The 18416-nt window shown below is 38.5% G+C and overlaps 5 protein-coding genes, 1 long non-coding RNA gene and 1 pseudogene across 7 annotated transcripts in view; 6 read left to right on the top strand and 1 right to left on the bottom strand.

Annotated features, from left to right (window-relative positions):
• snx20 (sorting nexin 20) overlaps nt 1–18416 on the bottom strand; it is a 677202-nt gene that overhangs the window by 557616 nt on the left and 101170 nt on the right. The window lies entirely within an intron of this gene.
• si:ch211-113a14.17 lies at nt 826–2908 on the top strand. Its single transcript, XM_087312723.1, has one exon. It carries the CDS (start codon nt 854–856, stop codon nt 1163–1165), a length of 312 nt encoding a protein of 103 aa, XP_087168849.1. The 5' UTR covers nt 826–853; the 3' UTR covers nt 1166–2908.
• On the top strand, nt 826–4907 carry si:ch211-113a14.18 (annotated as a pseudogene). Its single transcript, XR_015526812.1, has one exon. The product of XR_015526812.1 is annotated as a si:ch211-113a14.18 (transcript).
• Nucleotides 3777–4907, top strand: si:ch211-113a14.25. The gene has a single exon (XM_087312715.1). It carries the CDS (start codon nt 3812–3814, stop codon nt 4196–4198), a length of 387 nt encoding a protein of 128 aa, XP_087168841.1. The 5' UTR covers nt 3777–3811; the 3' UTR covers nt 4199–4907.
• Nucleotides 7745–8515, top strand: LOC141381032 (histone H4). The gene has a single exon (XM_087312724.1). The coding sequence runs from the start codon at nt 7772–7774 to the stop codon at nt 8081–8083; it is 312 nt and encodes a 103-aa protein (XP_087168850.1). The 5' UTR covers nt 7745–7771; the 3' UTR covers nt 8084–8515.
• hist1h2a3 (histone cluster 1 H2A family member 3) lies at nt 10311–10926 on the top strand. The gene is given in 1 exon segment (NM_001103164.1): nt 10311–10926. A coding segment is annotated over 1 exon segment (387 nt). The 5' UTR covers nt 10311–10342; the 3' UTR covers nt 10730–10926.
• On the top strand, nt 12810–17604 carry LOC141381033 (uncharacterized). The gene is made up of 3 exons (XR_015526869.1): nt 12810–13017; nt 14143–14288; nt 15028–17604. It is a non-coding gene; the product is annotated as an uncharacterized LOC141381033 (long non-coding RNA).

Genomic DNA, 18416 nt, shown 5'->3' on the forward strand with positions numbered 1-18416 from the left:
TAAGGTAAATATTAAATAGCCATTGCTGTCTATTGAAGGTGTGTGCGTGCTGTCAAGGACGATCGGGGAGGGTAGTGGTGGTTCTAGTTTAAATGACACCCTGGGCTAACCACCCTATACACCCCCACCTCTCTTGAATTGTTAAATTTGTTATTCAATAAATATAACAATTTATTTATATTTACTCTAAATAAATACAAATAATATTAATATACAATTATTATTCTAAATAAATAACAGAAATCAGTCCTAAATATTACTGGAAAACAACAACTGGAGTGATATGCCAACATCACTTAAGAAACCTTTTGCATGAAAATTAATTATGACAATTCTAAAGAATACAAAAAAAGTATTATAGAATTATCTGTGATCTTAGACCAGATCATGGCTGAGAAATCATGTTATGAAGTCTTACCTCCCTGACTCATTATCCCTCCTTTCTGCTTTAAAGGCATGCTTAGTAAAAGTAACATCATCATCATCATCATATTATATAAACTTTAAACGACTTTCAAACCCCTTGGAGGCGCCCCTGGAAAAAATATATAACATACTAATGATACTGTGAAAATATCCTTGCTCTGTTAAACAGCACTAGGGAAATATTTGAAAAGAAAAAAAATTCCGGAGACCAAATAAATTTGTTTTCTTTAAAATCTGATAGTAAAAGCGAGGGCAAACGAAGCCATGTCGTCCAGAATGGTCACGTCACAGTAATTGTTGGATTCAGGGGCGGGGTCGGATAATGGTAGCTCCACCTTTTAGTGTTTCAACTAGGTCCTGTAAGCGATTGTAAATTGTCACTCGCAGACCTTACTAATTACTTGCTAAATTAAGCTCGGAAGAAATCATGTCAGGAAGAGGCAAAGGTGGTAAAGGACTCGGAAAAGGAGGCGCTAAGCGTCACCGTAAAGTTCTCCGTGATAACATCCAGGGTATCACCAAACCCGCCATCCGTCGTCTCGCTCGACGTGGCGGTGTGAAGCGTATCTCCGGTCTGATTTACGAGGAGACTCGCGGGGTGTTGAAGATGTTCCTGGAGAACGTTATCCGTGATGCCGTCACCTACACCGAGCACGCCAAGAGAAAGACCGTGACCGCCATGGATGTTGTGTACGCGCTGAAGAGACAGGGACGCACTCTGTACGGCTTCGGCGGTTAAACATCTGCGCCCCATCCTGAAAACCCAACGGCTCTTTTAAGAGCCACCCACACTTCCTTAAAGGGCATATTTTAAGACTATTTTGCAGTACTAGTTCGATAATAGAAGTTTAGCCTGAACTTAACGACATATTAAGTCTGCTTTAATTAATTAGTGTACTGTTGGTAGTTTGCAATAATAAAAAGTACATTAAAAGTCAGCTAAATCATCCACGTGATGGTGTCTTTGTAAATGATTTATCTTAGCTTAAGTGCCAAGATGGGAAATTTGAAAAGTATGTAATTTATCAATAAAAAAAAACGTTTCCATTCATTTATAGTTCAAAACCAACCAATCCGGCAAGACCTATTAAGCCCCATTATATTTACATGAGATGTGTTAACGATCCTGCATTTATACATCTTCATAAAAATTTATTACAGATACGTTCCAGAGGTAAAAATAATGTAAAAATCTAGTAGTTATTATGGTCTTAATGGTAATATGTACTCATGTATAAAATGATGATCAATGTGTTGAAAACATCAACTTGCATTGGTTACAATTGTACTAATTATTACTTTTGATAGTCCATTCGAAATAAACGTTTCGATGAATTTGTTTATAAAAAACATCTTTATCAAATAACTCATAATTTGCTGAATGTTAATTTAAAATTAATATTTCGGAGGGCATGTTTAATTGCATCTTTCAAATCTTAACCCTGTTTATGAGTTTTGTACAGGGGCAATAATAAATAATTTGTTTCTAAGTGTTTGCTTTAAGTTAGACAGTTTTTGAGAGTGTCATCATTTATAGAGAATACTAAAACGTATGCTGCTGCACCATTTGCCACGTGTTAATGTTAACATCTTCACAAATCAAAGCTAAATTACAAATAAATCGCATACATTTGTAGCTTTCACAAAATCTTATAGTTTTATATAAAACTATATTTGATATATAACTATATATAACTATAAGCTTTAAGAACAAGATACATGCACGAGTACAAGCAAAGTAATCAATGGAGGAACAATGTCTAGTTAAATTTAATTGTCAAAATCCTTTCAAAAACGGGTCCTCACAATGAAAAGCAACACAATCTCATTTTAATAAGCAAAATGTACTTGATCTGGTCAAAATTTAGGCGCCAAAATGATGTGTGGGTCAGTGTGTTGAGGCTACACGGTCCTCATGAGGTAGATAAATTCACAGCCGCTTGGCAGCGCTAAATCATTGATCTCAGACTTTCGTCGACGTTTGTCTATATTCGCGCAGAGAACCATGGCTGAAACCGCTCCTGCTGCCCCACCGGCCAAAGCCCCTAAGAAGAAAGCGGCGTCCAAACCCAAGAAAGCGGGTCCAAATGTCCGCGATCTCATCGTCAAGACTGTGACCGCTTCCAAGGAGAGACACGGCGTGTCCCTCGCAGCCCTGAAGAAAGCTCTCTCTGCTGGCGGCTATGATGTGGAGAAGAACAATTCCCGCGTCAAAACCGCCGTCAAGGCCTTGGTGACTAACGGCACTCTGGTCCAGACTAAAGGCACAGGCGCCTCAGGTTCCTTCAAGCTGAACAAGAAGCAAGCCGAGCCCAAGAAGAAGCCAGCGGCCAAGAAAACTGCAGTGAAAGCCAAGAAACCCGCAGCAAAGAAGTCACCCAAAAAGGTGAAGAAACCGACCGCCGTGAAGAAGGCGACAAAGAGCCCAAAGAAAGCCAAGAAGCCTGCAGCTGCTAAGAAAGCGACAAAAAGCCCCAAGAAAGCGAAGAAACCAGCGGCTGCCAAGAAAGCAACCAAGAGCCCCAAAAAGGCGAAAGTTGCAAAGCCCAAGACGGTGAAGCCGAAGGCGGCTAAGCCCAAGAAGGCCGCTCCCAAGAAGAAGTAAATCTGTTTCTCTTCTACAATTTAACAAAAAGGCTCTTTTAAGAGCCACCCACTGATTACAACAGAAGAGCAACATTTCCAAAACATTCATCTAAAGTGTGTCATCTGCTATTTCCAGAAGCAGCCATGACTGTTTCCCCATCATTTGAACAATAATGACCACAATATATGGGTAAGGAATATAGTATAGTGGTACAAGGTTTCTGTAATGTTATACTTGTGTGTATACCAAAGCGCTATTTTGTCGAAACTTTAGTTTTACAGTGGGTATTTTTTAAACGTTATACTTCTGAAAGTAATCCAAACAGCCAGCAAAAAAGATTATTTACTAGAATAAATGCATACAATTAGGCAAAATTGTCAAACAAAAAATTCTCGGTTGAAAAACAAAAAACGGAGAAAATAAGATGTATAGCTTGTGTATTTAAAATCTACAGGCAGGATATTTACATTAGACATAAAAAGAACACTATGAAAAAAGTTAAAATGCCCCAAAAATCTAAAATGACTGGTGCGTGAAAAAACGCTGTTTACTGCATATTTGATATTTAGTTAAACTTATGATTGATATTATTATTATCATATGAAGACATTTCTTACAGCCTTAAAGGTAGACACTTGCAGAGAGGCGAGGGGTTTGGAATTTGGAGGGAAGTGCAGTGATTGGTTTGAAACCTCTACAGACTCTGACCAATAGCAGGCGAGCACGCTCTGGTAAATACTGGCTGCCTTGGTAGATCAACCTTACGTCTCTTTAGCAAACAACAGGAATATAAGCAACATGAGCGGAAGAGGTAAAACCGGCGGCAAAGCCAGAGCTAAGGCTAAGACTCGCTCATCCAGGGCTGGACTGCAGTTCCCCGTCGGCCGTGTCCACAGGCTGCTCCGCAAGGGTAACTATGCCGAGCGCGTGGGTGCCGGTGCTCCGGTGTACTTGGCCGCTGTGCTCGAGTATCTGACCGCTGAGATCCTGGAGTTGGCCGGAAACGCCGCTCGGGACAACAAGAAGACCCGCATCATCCCCCGTCACCTGCAGCTGGCGGTGCGCAACGACGAGGAGCTGAACAAGCTTCTGGGTGGAGTGACCATCGCTCAGGGCGGTGTGTTGCCCAACATCCAGGCCGTTCTGCTGCCCAAGAAGACCGAAAAAGCTGCCAAAGGCAAATAAAGCGCTACAGTATAATGACAAGTCTGCAAAACCCAACGGCTCTTTTCAGAGCCACCAACTTTCTCTTTGAAAGAGTAAATTCTGTAATGACGCATTAACAGTATGTCGAGACAAATAGGCCAATTTCCCCAAAAATATCAAAAGCGTTTTCAAAATCAACCAAGTCTTCTGTAACTCGTAAATTTTAATCTATTTTAATAAGTTGCTGTATTTATTCTGTTTTCTTTTCGTAAAGGTTTTTGTTGTAAAAAATTGCATATAGTCAAAGATCACCTGTGTTTTTTACTGTTGATCAGTTGACCACTTTATGCATAGAAAGGCCTGTGCAAAAGGCTTCTAGCCTTTATATGAAGTCTTATTCATATAATTCAATGTTTAAATTGTTCTGAAAGATGAGGTGCTTATTTTAATTTTCTCAGACAAGGTACATTTGCAAATGTCTTTCACACACACTACAAACTCTAAAACAAGTCAAAGTTTATTGTTTTTCTTTTTTTGCACTGAAACTAATAATCACCAGTGACAATTACATGTTATCTTTCTCTAACAGGGAAATCCACCAGCAACCAAGAATGCACGATTATGACACAACTTTGCATTAAAAATGTCATGATAGAAGTAAATGAGGACAAATCTGCTAGTTTGGAGTTTTGAAAAGTTTCAAAGCATCTTAAAATATGTAATAAAAAAAAAAAAAAAAAAACAAGAAAACATTTCCATTCTGAAAAAAAGTAGTGGCCAAATTAAGACTCAAAATCACACAAGAGTGGATGAAAAACACTACTGGGAAGAGACAAATATTTCCTGTGTTTACTTGAAGGTCAGCAAATAAACACCATATTAGTTCACAGATGTCTAAAACGGGTTATGATTTAAGCAACGAAATATTAAATTTCAGTAAAAAACTTGTAAATAAACTGATTTCTGATAGATCAGCTTACACACGAGAGAAAAGCGCGGGCTGCAGCTGTTTCATATTCAAAATTCGAGAACGTGCAACCATTGGTCAGATCCTGTAGCCAATCAAATGACTTTGCTCACGCTCCACCCACAGAGAACAATGCAGAACAGCGTATAAATACCAGCTGCGCTGTCACTATCATTACAACTTTTCTTAAGAGAGCTTAGGAAGTTTGAGGAAATGGCAAGAACCAAGCAGACCGCCCGTAAATCCACCGGAGGCAAAGCTCCAAGGAAGCAGCTCGCCACTAAGGCCGCTCGTAAGAGCGCTCCGGCTACCGGCGGTGTCAAGAAGCCTCACCGTTATAGGCCCGGTACCGTGGCTCTGAGAGAGATCCGTCGCTACCAGAAGTCCACTGAGCTGCTGATCCGCAAACTGCCCTTCCAGCGTCTGGTCCGAGAAATCGCTCAGGACTTCAAGACTGATCTGCGCTTCCAGAGCTCCGCCGTCATGGCTCTTCAGGAGTCCAGCGAGGCTTATCTGGTCGGTCTGTTCGAGGACACCAACCTGTGCGCCATCCACGCCAAGAGGGTCACCATCATGCCCAAAGACATCCAGCTGGCCCGCCGCATCCGCGGGGAGCGCGCTTAACTTATTCGTTAACTTGATTAAAACCCAAAGGCTCTTTTCAGAGCCACCTCAGTACATCAAAAAAACTGCAATTTCTTACAATTTCAGGTTTATTATCCCCTATATTCGTTATCAGGATGTATGTTATATTTAATGGTATAATTTTCTGAGTTGTGGTGACCGAGTACGGGTTTACAGGTAGTATCAAGTACAAAATGTATTAATACTCTTTAACCACTCATTGTATGAAAACAAAACTAGTGGTATTAAAAATATTTTGTCGGAAGGGTGTAGGGTTGCTTTTAAATATTTATCAATATAACTGACATAACATCAAATTAAACCTTGCTAAAAATGAAATGTGATTATAATACTGACTAGATTAGGGCAACCTCGAAAGAAGTTTAAGCAAATCACATTTTGTAAAGCAAACTACATTTTTCTTGATCTCAAATGCTTTAAATAGGAAACAAAACTTAAAACAACTTATTGTTTGTCTTCACAGCAATTGCACCATAACATGCATCCCTAACTGCATGATACATGACCGTGTTTTAACCAGACGAGTTAAAGTATAGATAAATCCAGAAAATCTACCCGCCTGCACACAACTTACCTAAATCCGAATAACATCTTCAGTGTTTATCTGAATGAAAAGGTCAGAGATGAGGCTATTTCTGTGGTCAGGAGAGGTGAAATACAGCTTAAATTAATTGATGAAAAACAAACACACATACACAAAGAACAATATACATTGAACTTAAAGTTGGAACTTGTTCGCACAGACTTCTTATCAAAATGGTACAATAAATAATCTACTGCCAGCTAACTTAATGCAGAGAAAGTCTCTATTTTGAATAACTCAAAATAATTATTCGTTAAAACAAAAATGTGCATGTAGTGACAGCTGTTCACATCACATCAAACATGTGAATCAATAAATCTCCAATACAGAGCTGTTTATATTGTTATTATATCTGATTATACTGTGCCTCTATATTATTATTTCACATATCAACATCACATGTAAATACATATGTAAGCTCTGTATACGATTTATGCCAGATACAGTAAATTATTCACCAAACAAATGATCTATTCAACTCCTTCAGAAGGAAAAAGTAAGGACTAATCTATTTAAATGTTGAGATCAAACAATGAAAGTATATTTCAATCAAATCAGTAATTTTCTATCCCCTTTGAAACAAATTATTTGAGAATTGTTTGTCTCCTTTCATAATGGGGGACATGACAAATAATCCGGAAAGCCAATCAGCAGAAAAGGCCGACTGTATTTGCAAATATTACAAATATAACATGTATTTAAGTTATTGCTCTGGACATGTCTTTTATGTCATGAGTGTGCTTCAGGACACATTTTTGGCTACACTTGCTGTCTGGAAAAAACATAAACAATAATTCATAGAATTTCTGACGGTAATATTTAGAATGCAGTGTTTCATGTTTGAAATATGGAAATAAAAGCTTTTTAAAAGCATTTGCATTATATTCACCTGTATTAAGGCCCTGATTTTTTGGAACACTATAATTTCTACAAAATGCTAAGTGTTCTTTTGTCCCCAGTCTTCTTTTGTTATAAAATTTGAGACAATATGCCAAAGTTGCAGAATTTTAGACAAGATAACAAAGAGTTGTACAAAAACACTATATATCACAAAATACATAATGCACTGTACTATAGTATGATTCAATACACCACAGTCCTTTCTATAAACTAATCTTCCACCCACTTGAAGTGCAATTACAATTCTAATAATCCCTGCTGTAAACACTGAAGCGTGATTTGTAATTCTGATTTATTGCTGTATTTGAAATGGTCAATAAACTGCTGCTGCTGTACAGATTCTGTCATTTTTCCAGTTAAGGTTATCTTTAGGGGCGGGGTCGGATAATGGTAGCACGTAACGTATTTTGAAAACGCGTAGCTCCTCCTTTTCAGGTTTCAACTAGGTCCTGTAAGCGATTGTAAAATATCACTCGCAGAGTTACCATTCACTTTTTAAATTCTAATTGTTGTTATCATGTCTGGTAGAGGCAAAGGTGGTAAAGGACTCGGAAAAGGAGGCGCTAAGCGTCACCGTAAAGTTCTCCGTGATAACATCCAGGGAATCACCAAACCCGCTATCCGCCGTCTCGCTCGTCGTGGCGGTGTGAAGCGTATCTCTGGTCTGATCTACGAGGAGACTCGCGGAGTGTTGAAGGTGTTCCTGGAGAACGTCATCCGTGATGCCGTCACCTACACCGAGCACGCCAAGAGGAAGACCGTGACCGCCATGGATGTTGTGTACGCGCTGAAGAGACAGGGACGCACTCTGTACGGCTTTGGCGGTTAAACATCTGCAGCCCATCCTGAAAACCCAACGGCTCTTTTAAGAGCCACCCACACTTTCATAAAGAGCACATTTCCAATATTTTATGAGTATTTAAAATTATGTTAGATTTTAAAATGTCTTCTTATTTTCAGAGGTTCCAAATGGTTCAATCCCAAATTTTAGATTTAATTAATTTTTACTGTAAACATGGAGCAGTTATGTAAAATAATTAGATGTAAGGCAAGTATTAAAGTACTGCACTTCAGAGGAGACATGACGTATTATGGGCGCCTTTGATTCTAATAATTTGTATAATTTCAAATACAGATGTATATTAATGGATGAGATGTTCAATGTAGTTTACTGAGTTTAATAAATGAACAAGTACAAGATCACTAGATTATGAAATATACAGACAGATGACATTCCAAAAGACAGTAAGCTAGGTTTTAATTAAAATTACCTCCTAGCAAATAACTTTAGACATATATTAGGTAATGAAACCCCCAAATTGCTTACAGATAATTAAACTTTTAAGGGTATGAAATAAAACACCCGTTATAAATGAATAATTTGCTTCTGTTACAGCTATTCTGCTCTGTATTTGTCTGAAATAGTTCTTCATCTCGGGTAATGGAACGATTTCGCATGACTATTATCGTAGAATGACTATTGTAAGATGGTGCAACAACCATAACATTTAACCTAAAGCTGCATGTAAGCTTTTTGCATTATAGCGGGGGAAAAGTCAACAGTAAAGGAGATCACTGGGAGTTGATTATTCAAATTTAGAGGCCTGCGATTGGCGGAAAGTTTATCTAGCCGCCTAATTCTGACCAATGAGATCTTCATTCGTTGAGCGAAAGCACCCAATAGAAATACAATGCAGTCACTCGGCTTGGCACGAGCTTTCAATAAATACCCCTTACAGTGAACAGAACCTCACTCGGTTTCGCACTCTGAAATCTTCATCATGCCTGAGCCAGCAAAGCCCGCGCCCAAGAAGGGATCTAAGAAAGCGGTCACCAAGACCGCAGGAAAAGGAGGAAAGAAGCGCAAGAGGACCAGGAAGGAAAGCTACGCTATCTACGTCTACAAGGTGTTGAAGCAGGTTCATCCAGACACCGGGATCTCCTCCAAGGCGATGGGCATCATGAACTCGTTCGTCAACGACATCTTCGAGCGCATCGCCGGTGAGGCTTCACGTCTCGCTCACTACAACAAGCGCTCCACCATCACTTCCAGAGAGATCCAGACCGCCGTGCGTCTGCTGCTGCCCGGTGAGCTGGCCAAACACGCCGTGTCTGAGGGCACCAAGGCTGTGACCAAGTACACCAGCTCCAAGTAAAGCGTTGAATCCACTTCAGCTACCACAAAGGCTCTTTTAAGAGCCACCCATTCTGTCATTTTAAGAGTTTCCTGTGCCTACAATATCTGATATATTTTTAGTACTTAATATAAATCAGAAAAGTGGTTAATTGGATTTTGTTTAATTAAACCAAGATTTTATTATGTGATTATTCTAGCGCTACAATGGCATTAGAATGAATACAGACTGAAAGTGTATAAATAAAATTTTATTTATATACATGATATTTCAATTATTTTGTATAAATTGTGATATGTACATAAGTTTATGGACAAATGGTGTTGATTTAGCTATTCAAGTTTAAGGCATATGATTGAAATTGGAGATTTAAGACACAGTCACGTTTACATGATCAATTTTTATAATCTGCATTAGTAGATAATTTAATTTATTGGTAAAATATTAACCGGAACATGAATTGTGGACATTATAATGAAATTAGATTTGACCTTTAAACTTTTATTCAGGTTTCCAACCATGACTAAATATTCCAATAAATGTTGAGCATTTTATTTGAAATGCTAGTTCATATCAAATTAATGATTTGCTCGTCATTTACAGTCCATGGTTTCTATGTTAATGTGCTTATTTTCTATATATGTATGTTCTATTTTATGTTCCACTACTCTTAATAAATCTCATTTAGTAGTTTTCCTAAATTAGAATCAACTTTTTGTTAAATCCTGATATCCTAAACACATTTTCAGAAAGTTAGGCCAAGGATTCTGTCAATATGATTCCAACTTTGAACAAAGAGAATGAGGGGGTGGCTTGGAATTTGGAGGGAAGTGCGGTGATTGGTTTAAAATTGTAACGGACTCTGGCCAATAGACGGCGATCACACTCCTTTAAATGTGAGCTGATCTGCTGGTGTTGGTAATATTTCGTTTTGTGTCAAGGACAAGATCAAGATGAGCGGAAGAGGCAAAACCGGCGGCAAGGCCAGAGCTAAGGCCAAGTCACGTTCTTCCAGGGCTGGACTGCAGTTTCCCGTCGGCCGTGTCCACAGGCTGCTCCGCAAGGGTAACTATGCTCAGCGTGTGGGTGCCGGTGCCCCGGTTTACTTGGCCGCTGTGCTCGAGTATCTGACCGCTGAGATCCTGGAGTTGGCCGGAAACGCCGCTCGGGACAACAAGAAGACCCGTATCATCCCCCGTCACCTACAGCTGGCGGTGCGCAACGACGAGGAGCTGAACAAGCTTCTGGGTGGAGTGACCATCGCTCAGGGCGGTGTGCTGCCCAACATCCAGGCCGTGCTGCTGCCCAAGAAAACCGAGAAGGCCGCCAAAGGCAAATAAACACTTGGTTTCATTTACTCTTGAACCCAAAGGCTCTTTTCAGAGCCACCTACTTTCTCTTTGAGGGAGCTATCTTATTTTAGTCATAGCATTCTCAGCCATTAATATATTAGTAGCTCCTGGTGTTTATTAAAAGGTCTTTAAAGTTGCATTAAACTAATCAGCCTCAGAAATCAAATTAAAATCTAATGCTAAAAGTGAAACAAATGTAACGTTAAATAAACTTCCCTGACTGGTTTACACCAATACAACATCAGTGTTATTTTTAGTTTGTCAAATGTAAAGGTTGTTTTCACTATTCCAGTAAAAATATTAAAGGTAACCTGTTGTTTGCTAGACCCACTAACAGATTTGTAATCGTGTTAGTCGAATATTAATTAAACAAATAATAATGCTTATCTTGCATCAAAAAAAGTTTTTTTTTTACAGTGTACTTTTGTCCATGTTTATCATTTCTTCAAGGAGTAGCGACTTGCCTTACAAATACAACTTGCATATCTTACTGTTGAAAATAATCAATAATCAGGCCGTATGGCTGTCAATCAAAATCTGGAGCGGGTACTTTTTTTGTTAGCAAACAAACCTGGCCGTGCTCATGATAAAACACGGGTTTGTTTGGTGATGATGGCCACCACAGTTTCCGTTACTACAGAGCAGCCAATCAAATTACTTCAATGACACCCCCCAGTGAACGTAACGCCCTAGCACAGTTTAAATAGCTACACGTTTTTGTTGCAACATATTAGAGAAGATGGCAAGAACCAAGCAGACCGCCCGCAAATCTACCGGAGGCAAAGCCCCGAGGAAGCAGCTCGCCACTAAAGCCGCTCGTAAAAGTGCTCCGGCTACCGGCGGCGTCAAGAAGCCTCACCGTTACAGGCCCGGTACCGTGGCTCTGAGAGAGATCCGTCGCTACCAGAAATCCACTGAGCTGTTGATCCGCAAACTGCCCTTCCAGCGTCTGGTCCGAGAAATCGCTCAGGACTTCAAGACGGATCTGCGCTTCCAGAGCTCCGCCGTCATGGCTCTTCAGGAGTCCAGCGAGGCTTATCTGGTCGGTCTGTTCGAGGACACCAACCTGTGCGCCATCCACGCCAAGAGGGTCACCATCATGCCCAAAGACATCCAGCTGGCCCGCCGCATCCGCGGAGAGCGTGCTTAAGTTCTCTATAGTCATCTGATTTAAACACAAAGGCTCTTTTCAGAGCCACCTCAGTGTATCAGAAAAGTGTAATTTCTTCTAGATTAGGGTTTTAATCATATGACCAGGTTAGTTTGATCTTTTTTTCAGTCTAACAGGATTTTTTAATTTATTTGTTAAAGCTGGTCTCGCAGAGAGCCTCATAGCGTGTACACAATAAAGTAATCTGTCTTTAACCTTCTAAACGGTTTAAATAACATATTGTTTTAATAATGTAATGTGTATTTATTTGGCGCAATATGTGTATGGCCATAAACCCAAAGCGCTTTACAATTTTTTTTGGGGGGGGGGTCTCTCCACACCACCACCAGTGTGCAGCATCCACTTGGATAATGCGACGGCAGCCACAGGACAACGGCGCCAGTGCGCTCACCACACACCAGGTATTGGTGGAGAGGAGAGACAGTGATAGAGCCAATTTGGTGGAAGGGGATGATTAGGAGGCCATGATCGTAAGGGCCGATAGAGGGACTTTTGCCAGGACACCGGGATTACACCCCTGCTCTTTCACGAGAAGTGTCATGGGATTTTTAATGAGCACAGAGAGTCAGGACCTCGGTTTAACATCTCATCCGAAAGACAGCGCCCACTGACAGTGTAGTGTCCCCTTCACTTTTACTAATTGTTACATCCTATGATTTATTTAGGTAATAAGTTGTTGGTGTGAGTGGCAGCTTATTGCTCTCCCCTTTTGTTTTATTAATTGCTCTCTCTCTCTCTCTCTCTCTCTCTCTCTCTCTCTCTCTCTCTCTCTCTCTCTCTCTCTCATTGAGCAGCGTTCGAAACCAGCCGCACCTGTTTTCAATCAGAGCAAATCAGATCGGTTGCTGTTGATTGAGCCTCCAGGCTTTATAAAGAGGCAGAGCGGCATAGCACGGAGAGAGTCCCTGTTTTCCCCTAACCCAGTGAAAGAGATTTTGTTCGATATTTAGAACTGTGAGCTTGTGAATCTTGTGAGATTATAGTGTGAATAAGTGTGACGTGTAACTTTATGTGAAAAGTAAGCCGTGTAGAGAGACAAGTGCTGATTTATTTTGGGTTTATCCCTTAAGTTTCCTCCTGTTTCTGGATTTAGCCAGGTTGTGGGGTAAGAGCATTGTCATTGATTTTGAGTTTTCTTTATTTATATATATATATATATATATATATATTAGGAAATCTAGAACTTTTTGTCAATTTAGTAAGCTTTTGTTTTGTTGGTTATTTTGGCCTTACCCTCTCATAATGATTTTGGTTAGGATAATTTTCATTTAAGTATCTCTTGGTTTTTGTTTACCCTGTCAGGAAATGTAAAAGAAAATATCGAATTTTGTGAAACAGTGAATAAAAGATAATATTTTTCTTTTGAAATCTCTTTTCAGAGTTTTTTTGTTATTATTATATCTAAAGTGAACGTATAGAGAAAAAGGAGATTCTCCGCGCACATTATTAAATATTAATTTATTATTAATTCGATCCAATTAAACTTTGATATATATATTTATTTATTTTTTTAATTTTTTTTTATCCTAATTAATTTTCTTTTGTTACTTTTGTCTCCGTACCCCTAGAAAAGGGACTAAAATGTAACATAATAATGACTTTAAGAAGCATTTATCAGTCTCTTTTTGACATACTTTTGCAATGCTTTAACAAACCCATGCTTTAACATCACTTACCATAATATTTGTAAACAGCAAAATTTCTTATACAAAGATTATTGATGCTCCAAAACTACAGAGTACTAGAATACAACTATAGTTAATGTTTGTGTAAAAAAAATACATTGATTTCCTCAAGACAAAGGTCTCAATTAATCTACGAATAGCAGTAAATGTTTCTTATTGCTCATTCACACTGCAATCGGCAGACATATCAAGCCTTGTCTTAATGCATGTGTAACCCACTCAAATTTTTAAGTATTGTTTTATTTTGACATGTAATTAAGAGTTTCTTAATGTTTTTTTTATTTGTCAGAATATATGTATTTATGTTTTATTTTCTTACCTTACCTAATGCACAACATTTGGCCATGTAAAAAAAATTATAGATGTATAAATTTACATTTAGAAGTTATTTTCTAAAAACCGGAATTGAGGTCAAGGGTGACTGACGTCACTTGCACGCCAGCTTGTGGTGAAGACAGGAGAGACACGTTTTGGCTGTCTTCTAATTTAATCCATCCTGCCAATTCTGCATAAAATTAATGCCCCAAATTGTTTTGCTGCATTAGCTAACTGACACTGGACTGTTCCATCGCGCCGCGGCCGCATTGGACTCGTGCAGGCAAGGGGAGCGGCTCGTTCCATTCACTCCGTGAGGATTTCTGCCAGTTTGGATGGACGCATGTCAACACTCAATCGTCGAGGATTTTCGTAGGTACACATACACTGATTCACATTCATTGAACTACGTTTTACATTACATTCAGGACTTTGAAGTTTTCATACATATATAGAAATTGGGACGTTTAGACAGTTGAAACTGTATTTTCCTACTTCTGTATAGTTTTATTATTATTAAATTTTTTTAATTGGCTGAAATGCTGTGAACATATTGTATTTTATTTATATAATTTTGTTTGTTTTGAATACCTGAGTATTTTTTTTCATAAGGGCTGAAAAGCAGTTTACAAGAAAAAAGTATTTTCTTGTGTATGGGTATTTATTTTTATTTGAGCAGTTGGTGATTATAGTATGAGTAATACGAAAAATTTGGCCATACCATTCATAAATATATTGTGTCGTTAAGTTGAGATATCCCGAACCCGAGATTTCAAGTAAATTGTGTTGTAATTTCATATATAATTTGGAAAGCTCAAACACAGTAGATAATTTTCCCCTTTTCAGTTAAATCAATTTCATAGGTGGGTTACACATGCACTACTTTTACACCTTTGATGAACTGAGCTCAAAATGTTTTGTTATTCTTTTGCTTTCTAGCAATGTGGGGCCTTCTTGTGCACCTTAAACAGAACCTTACAGGCATCTTTCCATTTGTCAGTGCTGTGGATTAAACAATTTAAAATAGTTTTAGCATAATATATTGGTATTAGAAACGAGTTGTGCATGTTGTGTTGAGATGTCAGCGTGCTGATGCTGTTCTACTTGTTTTACAGATGTGAGAACGAAGGTGAACAGATGCCTGCCTCAACTGTGTCCTGGAGCACAGAGGCTGACAGGGGCGACAAGGCTTTAAAGACTTATATGTTTTCTATAGTCTTCTCCAACTCTTCTTCTCAGAGAGTTTAGTTTTAAATTTATTCCACAACATAAACGCTCAGGTGACCAGAGCAATGGCAAACGGGTGCAGATAAAAATAGATGCATGTCAGTGTTGACGAGATGTACTGGACTCAAACATAGTGTTCCGTCCCTGAACTGGATTTAATAGCCTAGAGATTAAGATTATGTAAAAATCAACTTGTTTACAATTTTCAAAGACATTTTTTCATTGAAAAAGGGTCTGTGTATACATACACACACACATGAGTGTTACTTCCTCTCAACTCTGTCTAAGGCACAGGTGTCAAACTCAGTTCCAAAAGGGCCGCAGCTCTGCACAGTTTAGTTCCAACCCTAATTGAAAACACCTAATCAAACTAATTGAGTCCTTCAGGCTTGTTTGAAACCTTCAGGTAAGTGTGTTGGAGCAGAGTTGGAACTTAACTGTGCAGGGCTTCGGCCCTCCAGGAATTGAGTTTGACACCCCTGGTCTAAGGAGACACAGGTATACACAAAAGAATGTTAGTGGAGTTTTGTGTGTGTGTGTGTGAGTGTGTGTGTATTAGCAATGAGGTCCCATGAGTAACCTTTCAAAGGACTAAACAAAACAACTATGCAACCTGAATAAAGATTATCAAAAGATTTATGGAAGGATTGAGGGAGGGTAAAAAAAAAAAACCTTCAAGAGGGGGTTCAAGCCAAAACAACAAACACAAGTTCTCTAACAGAGAAAGGGAAGAACTAAATAATCTATAAAAGAAAGAAATGAAAAATACATAAAAAATACTCACTCCCTTACTAACGTAAACAGAAGAAAACAGCTGCAAAAAGAAAAATGGCACCCCCTCTCTACTAACCCATTCCCTAATTGACAAAGAGTGAAGAGTGGTTAACAAAGTAGTATTGAAAACATAAATTAACATACAATTAAAAAGGTTGAGACAGCTGTATGAGATGGTCAACAGCATCAACAGAACTTAAACAATTTAAAGCTCCTAATCAACAAATAATGCTTAAAGCAGGGGTCAGCAACCCGCTGCCCTTGTGGCTCCCTGGAGCTTTTTCAAAAATGTTCAAAAAGATGGGGAAGGTTAGTATATATTTTTGCTTTAATATGATTTCTATAGGAGGACAAACATTTTTAACGTTTTCAAATGCTGTAAAAGTGTGTAGAATTATTATTTAATTTCAACATTTCTGTCAACGAAGATTTGCGTCATAGCCTGCGACAGGTTTCTATCAGGACGGGATGCCAGGCAGGTGGCTGTTGTAAACAAACCGGGAGATAATAAAGCACGGAAAACCGTTCACAGATGGTGTCTACATGAAGGAGTCATTCATCAACATACTAGAACACCTATTTGCAGACTTCAAAAACAAAAGCAAGATAATACAAAAAATTAAAGACATACCTCTCTCCGCTAAGACAGTGAAGGAAAGGGCTATTAAAATGGCAGGTAACATCAACGATCAGCAAACCAAGGACATTAATTCAGTCCCAGCATACTCAAGTGCCTGTGATGTGACCCATATTCAATGCGCTTTTATGCAGGTATGTGAACTCTGATGGGCCGCAAGAAGAAATGATCAAATTATTGCCCTCTCCTCCATTTCCTCTTTTTACTCTTTTCTTACCTTAAATATCCATATTAAACTATATATCCTATTTACTAAACCAGTGACCTTTAAGAAATATAATAATTGTGACTAAATGTCTCTTGATGTTTTTTCCTAATATATCCTTTAGTGTGCACCATTGCAACCCCATTTTCCTTAATTTTTCTTTTGACATTATTCTTTCTCTGTTATATTTTTTTACACTCAAGTGCAACAGGTATGAAAATTATTATTCGCTTTAAGTATAGAATTACACAAAATATGTGTTTTATCTAATGTGTTAGTAAGTATACCTGAGGTGTTTGTTAGTGTGTGTCTTCTCCTTTAAATTTCTAAGGGAGCTCACGCTGTTTAATTTCCTGTTTTGCGCCCCGCCTCTTCCCTTTCTGCACTGACTATGCATGGGAGAGGTGGGTGTCTGCTAAGCTCCAATTAATCTTTAATCATCTTTACTTTATAAATAACTTTTAAAGCTAGTTTTCATGTTTAAATAATATTTATACCTTTATTTTTCACATATATTTCATTATTTTTGTGTTATCACTTAAATTGAGGTTTTGATTAACTTTAGCCTAACTGAAGCATGTGAATGCTAAAATGCATTGCACTTTATTTTTTAACAGAAAAGCTGTAAGGGCGAAGACACACTGTAAAAGCTGTGCTTTTTGATTTATTCTCAGGTATGTTTTGTCACTTTGTTAATATTGTTTGGAGTTTTATTCTATCTTTCTCTCCATCTCTCCCCCTTTCTGCACTGACTATGCATGGGAGAGAAAAGCTGTAAGGGCGAAGACACACTGTAAAAGCTGTGCTTTTTGATTTATTCTCAGTGAGTAAAGAGCCGTCACAACTGCAGATCTCCGATTGGTTATTCCATAATAAAACAAAGAAAACACAACGCAGAACCGGTTACACAAGCACCACATGTTCCACAGATTCAATATTATTACAATATTCACATCTTCCAGATACGTGTTTACCCATCACAGGCAAGTATTTATTTAATCTACAATGTCCAATAATAATTTCTTCTTTTCGATTTCTTTCAATAGCCCTCCTTTCTCCAACCTTCTGTTGAATACTATATAAATGTCTTCCTTTCTTCTCTTCATCCCAACTTTTCTGCCAATTCTCCAAGATTTTCCTCCAAATCATTATTTTAGCTTCTGCTTTACTTATTTTAATGTATATTTCTACTTCTGTCCTACTACTGGCTTGCTTTGCTAGATTATCCACCATCTCGTTTCCTTCAATGTGATGGAACCCATGTAAATATTACCTGTATCCCAATATGACAAATTCGTGTGTAACATTCAAGTACTTCATATACTAGGTCTTGTCTTGATTGCGATTGAAATGTTTTTAAACTTTTTAGAACAGCTCTGGAATCTGTGCATATTATTACTTTATTAGGTCTGCATTCTTCAATCCACTGAAGGGCCAGCCATACACCCACAATTTCTGCTGTAAATACAGATAATTTATTAGTTAGTCTTTTCTGCACACTAATTCCTAATTCTGGTATTCCATATGCCACCCCAGTTTAACACACTGCTCTATTGGAGACATGCTGCTTAAATGCCCACGACTTTACTCGTCCTCCAATCACTGAGTGGTTCATAAGTGGCTGCAGGTGACGTTCATCATCTATTAGGGTGTAGCAGGGA

Source organism: Danio rerio, chromosome 25 (assembly GCF_052040795.2).
Source record: "Danio rerio strain M-AB ecotype USA chromosome 25, GRCz13ab, whole genome shotgun sequence".
Lineage (NCBI taxonomy): Eukaryota > Metazoa > Chordata > Actinopteri > Cypriniformes > Danionidae > Danio > Danio rerio.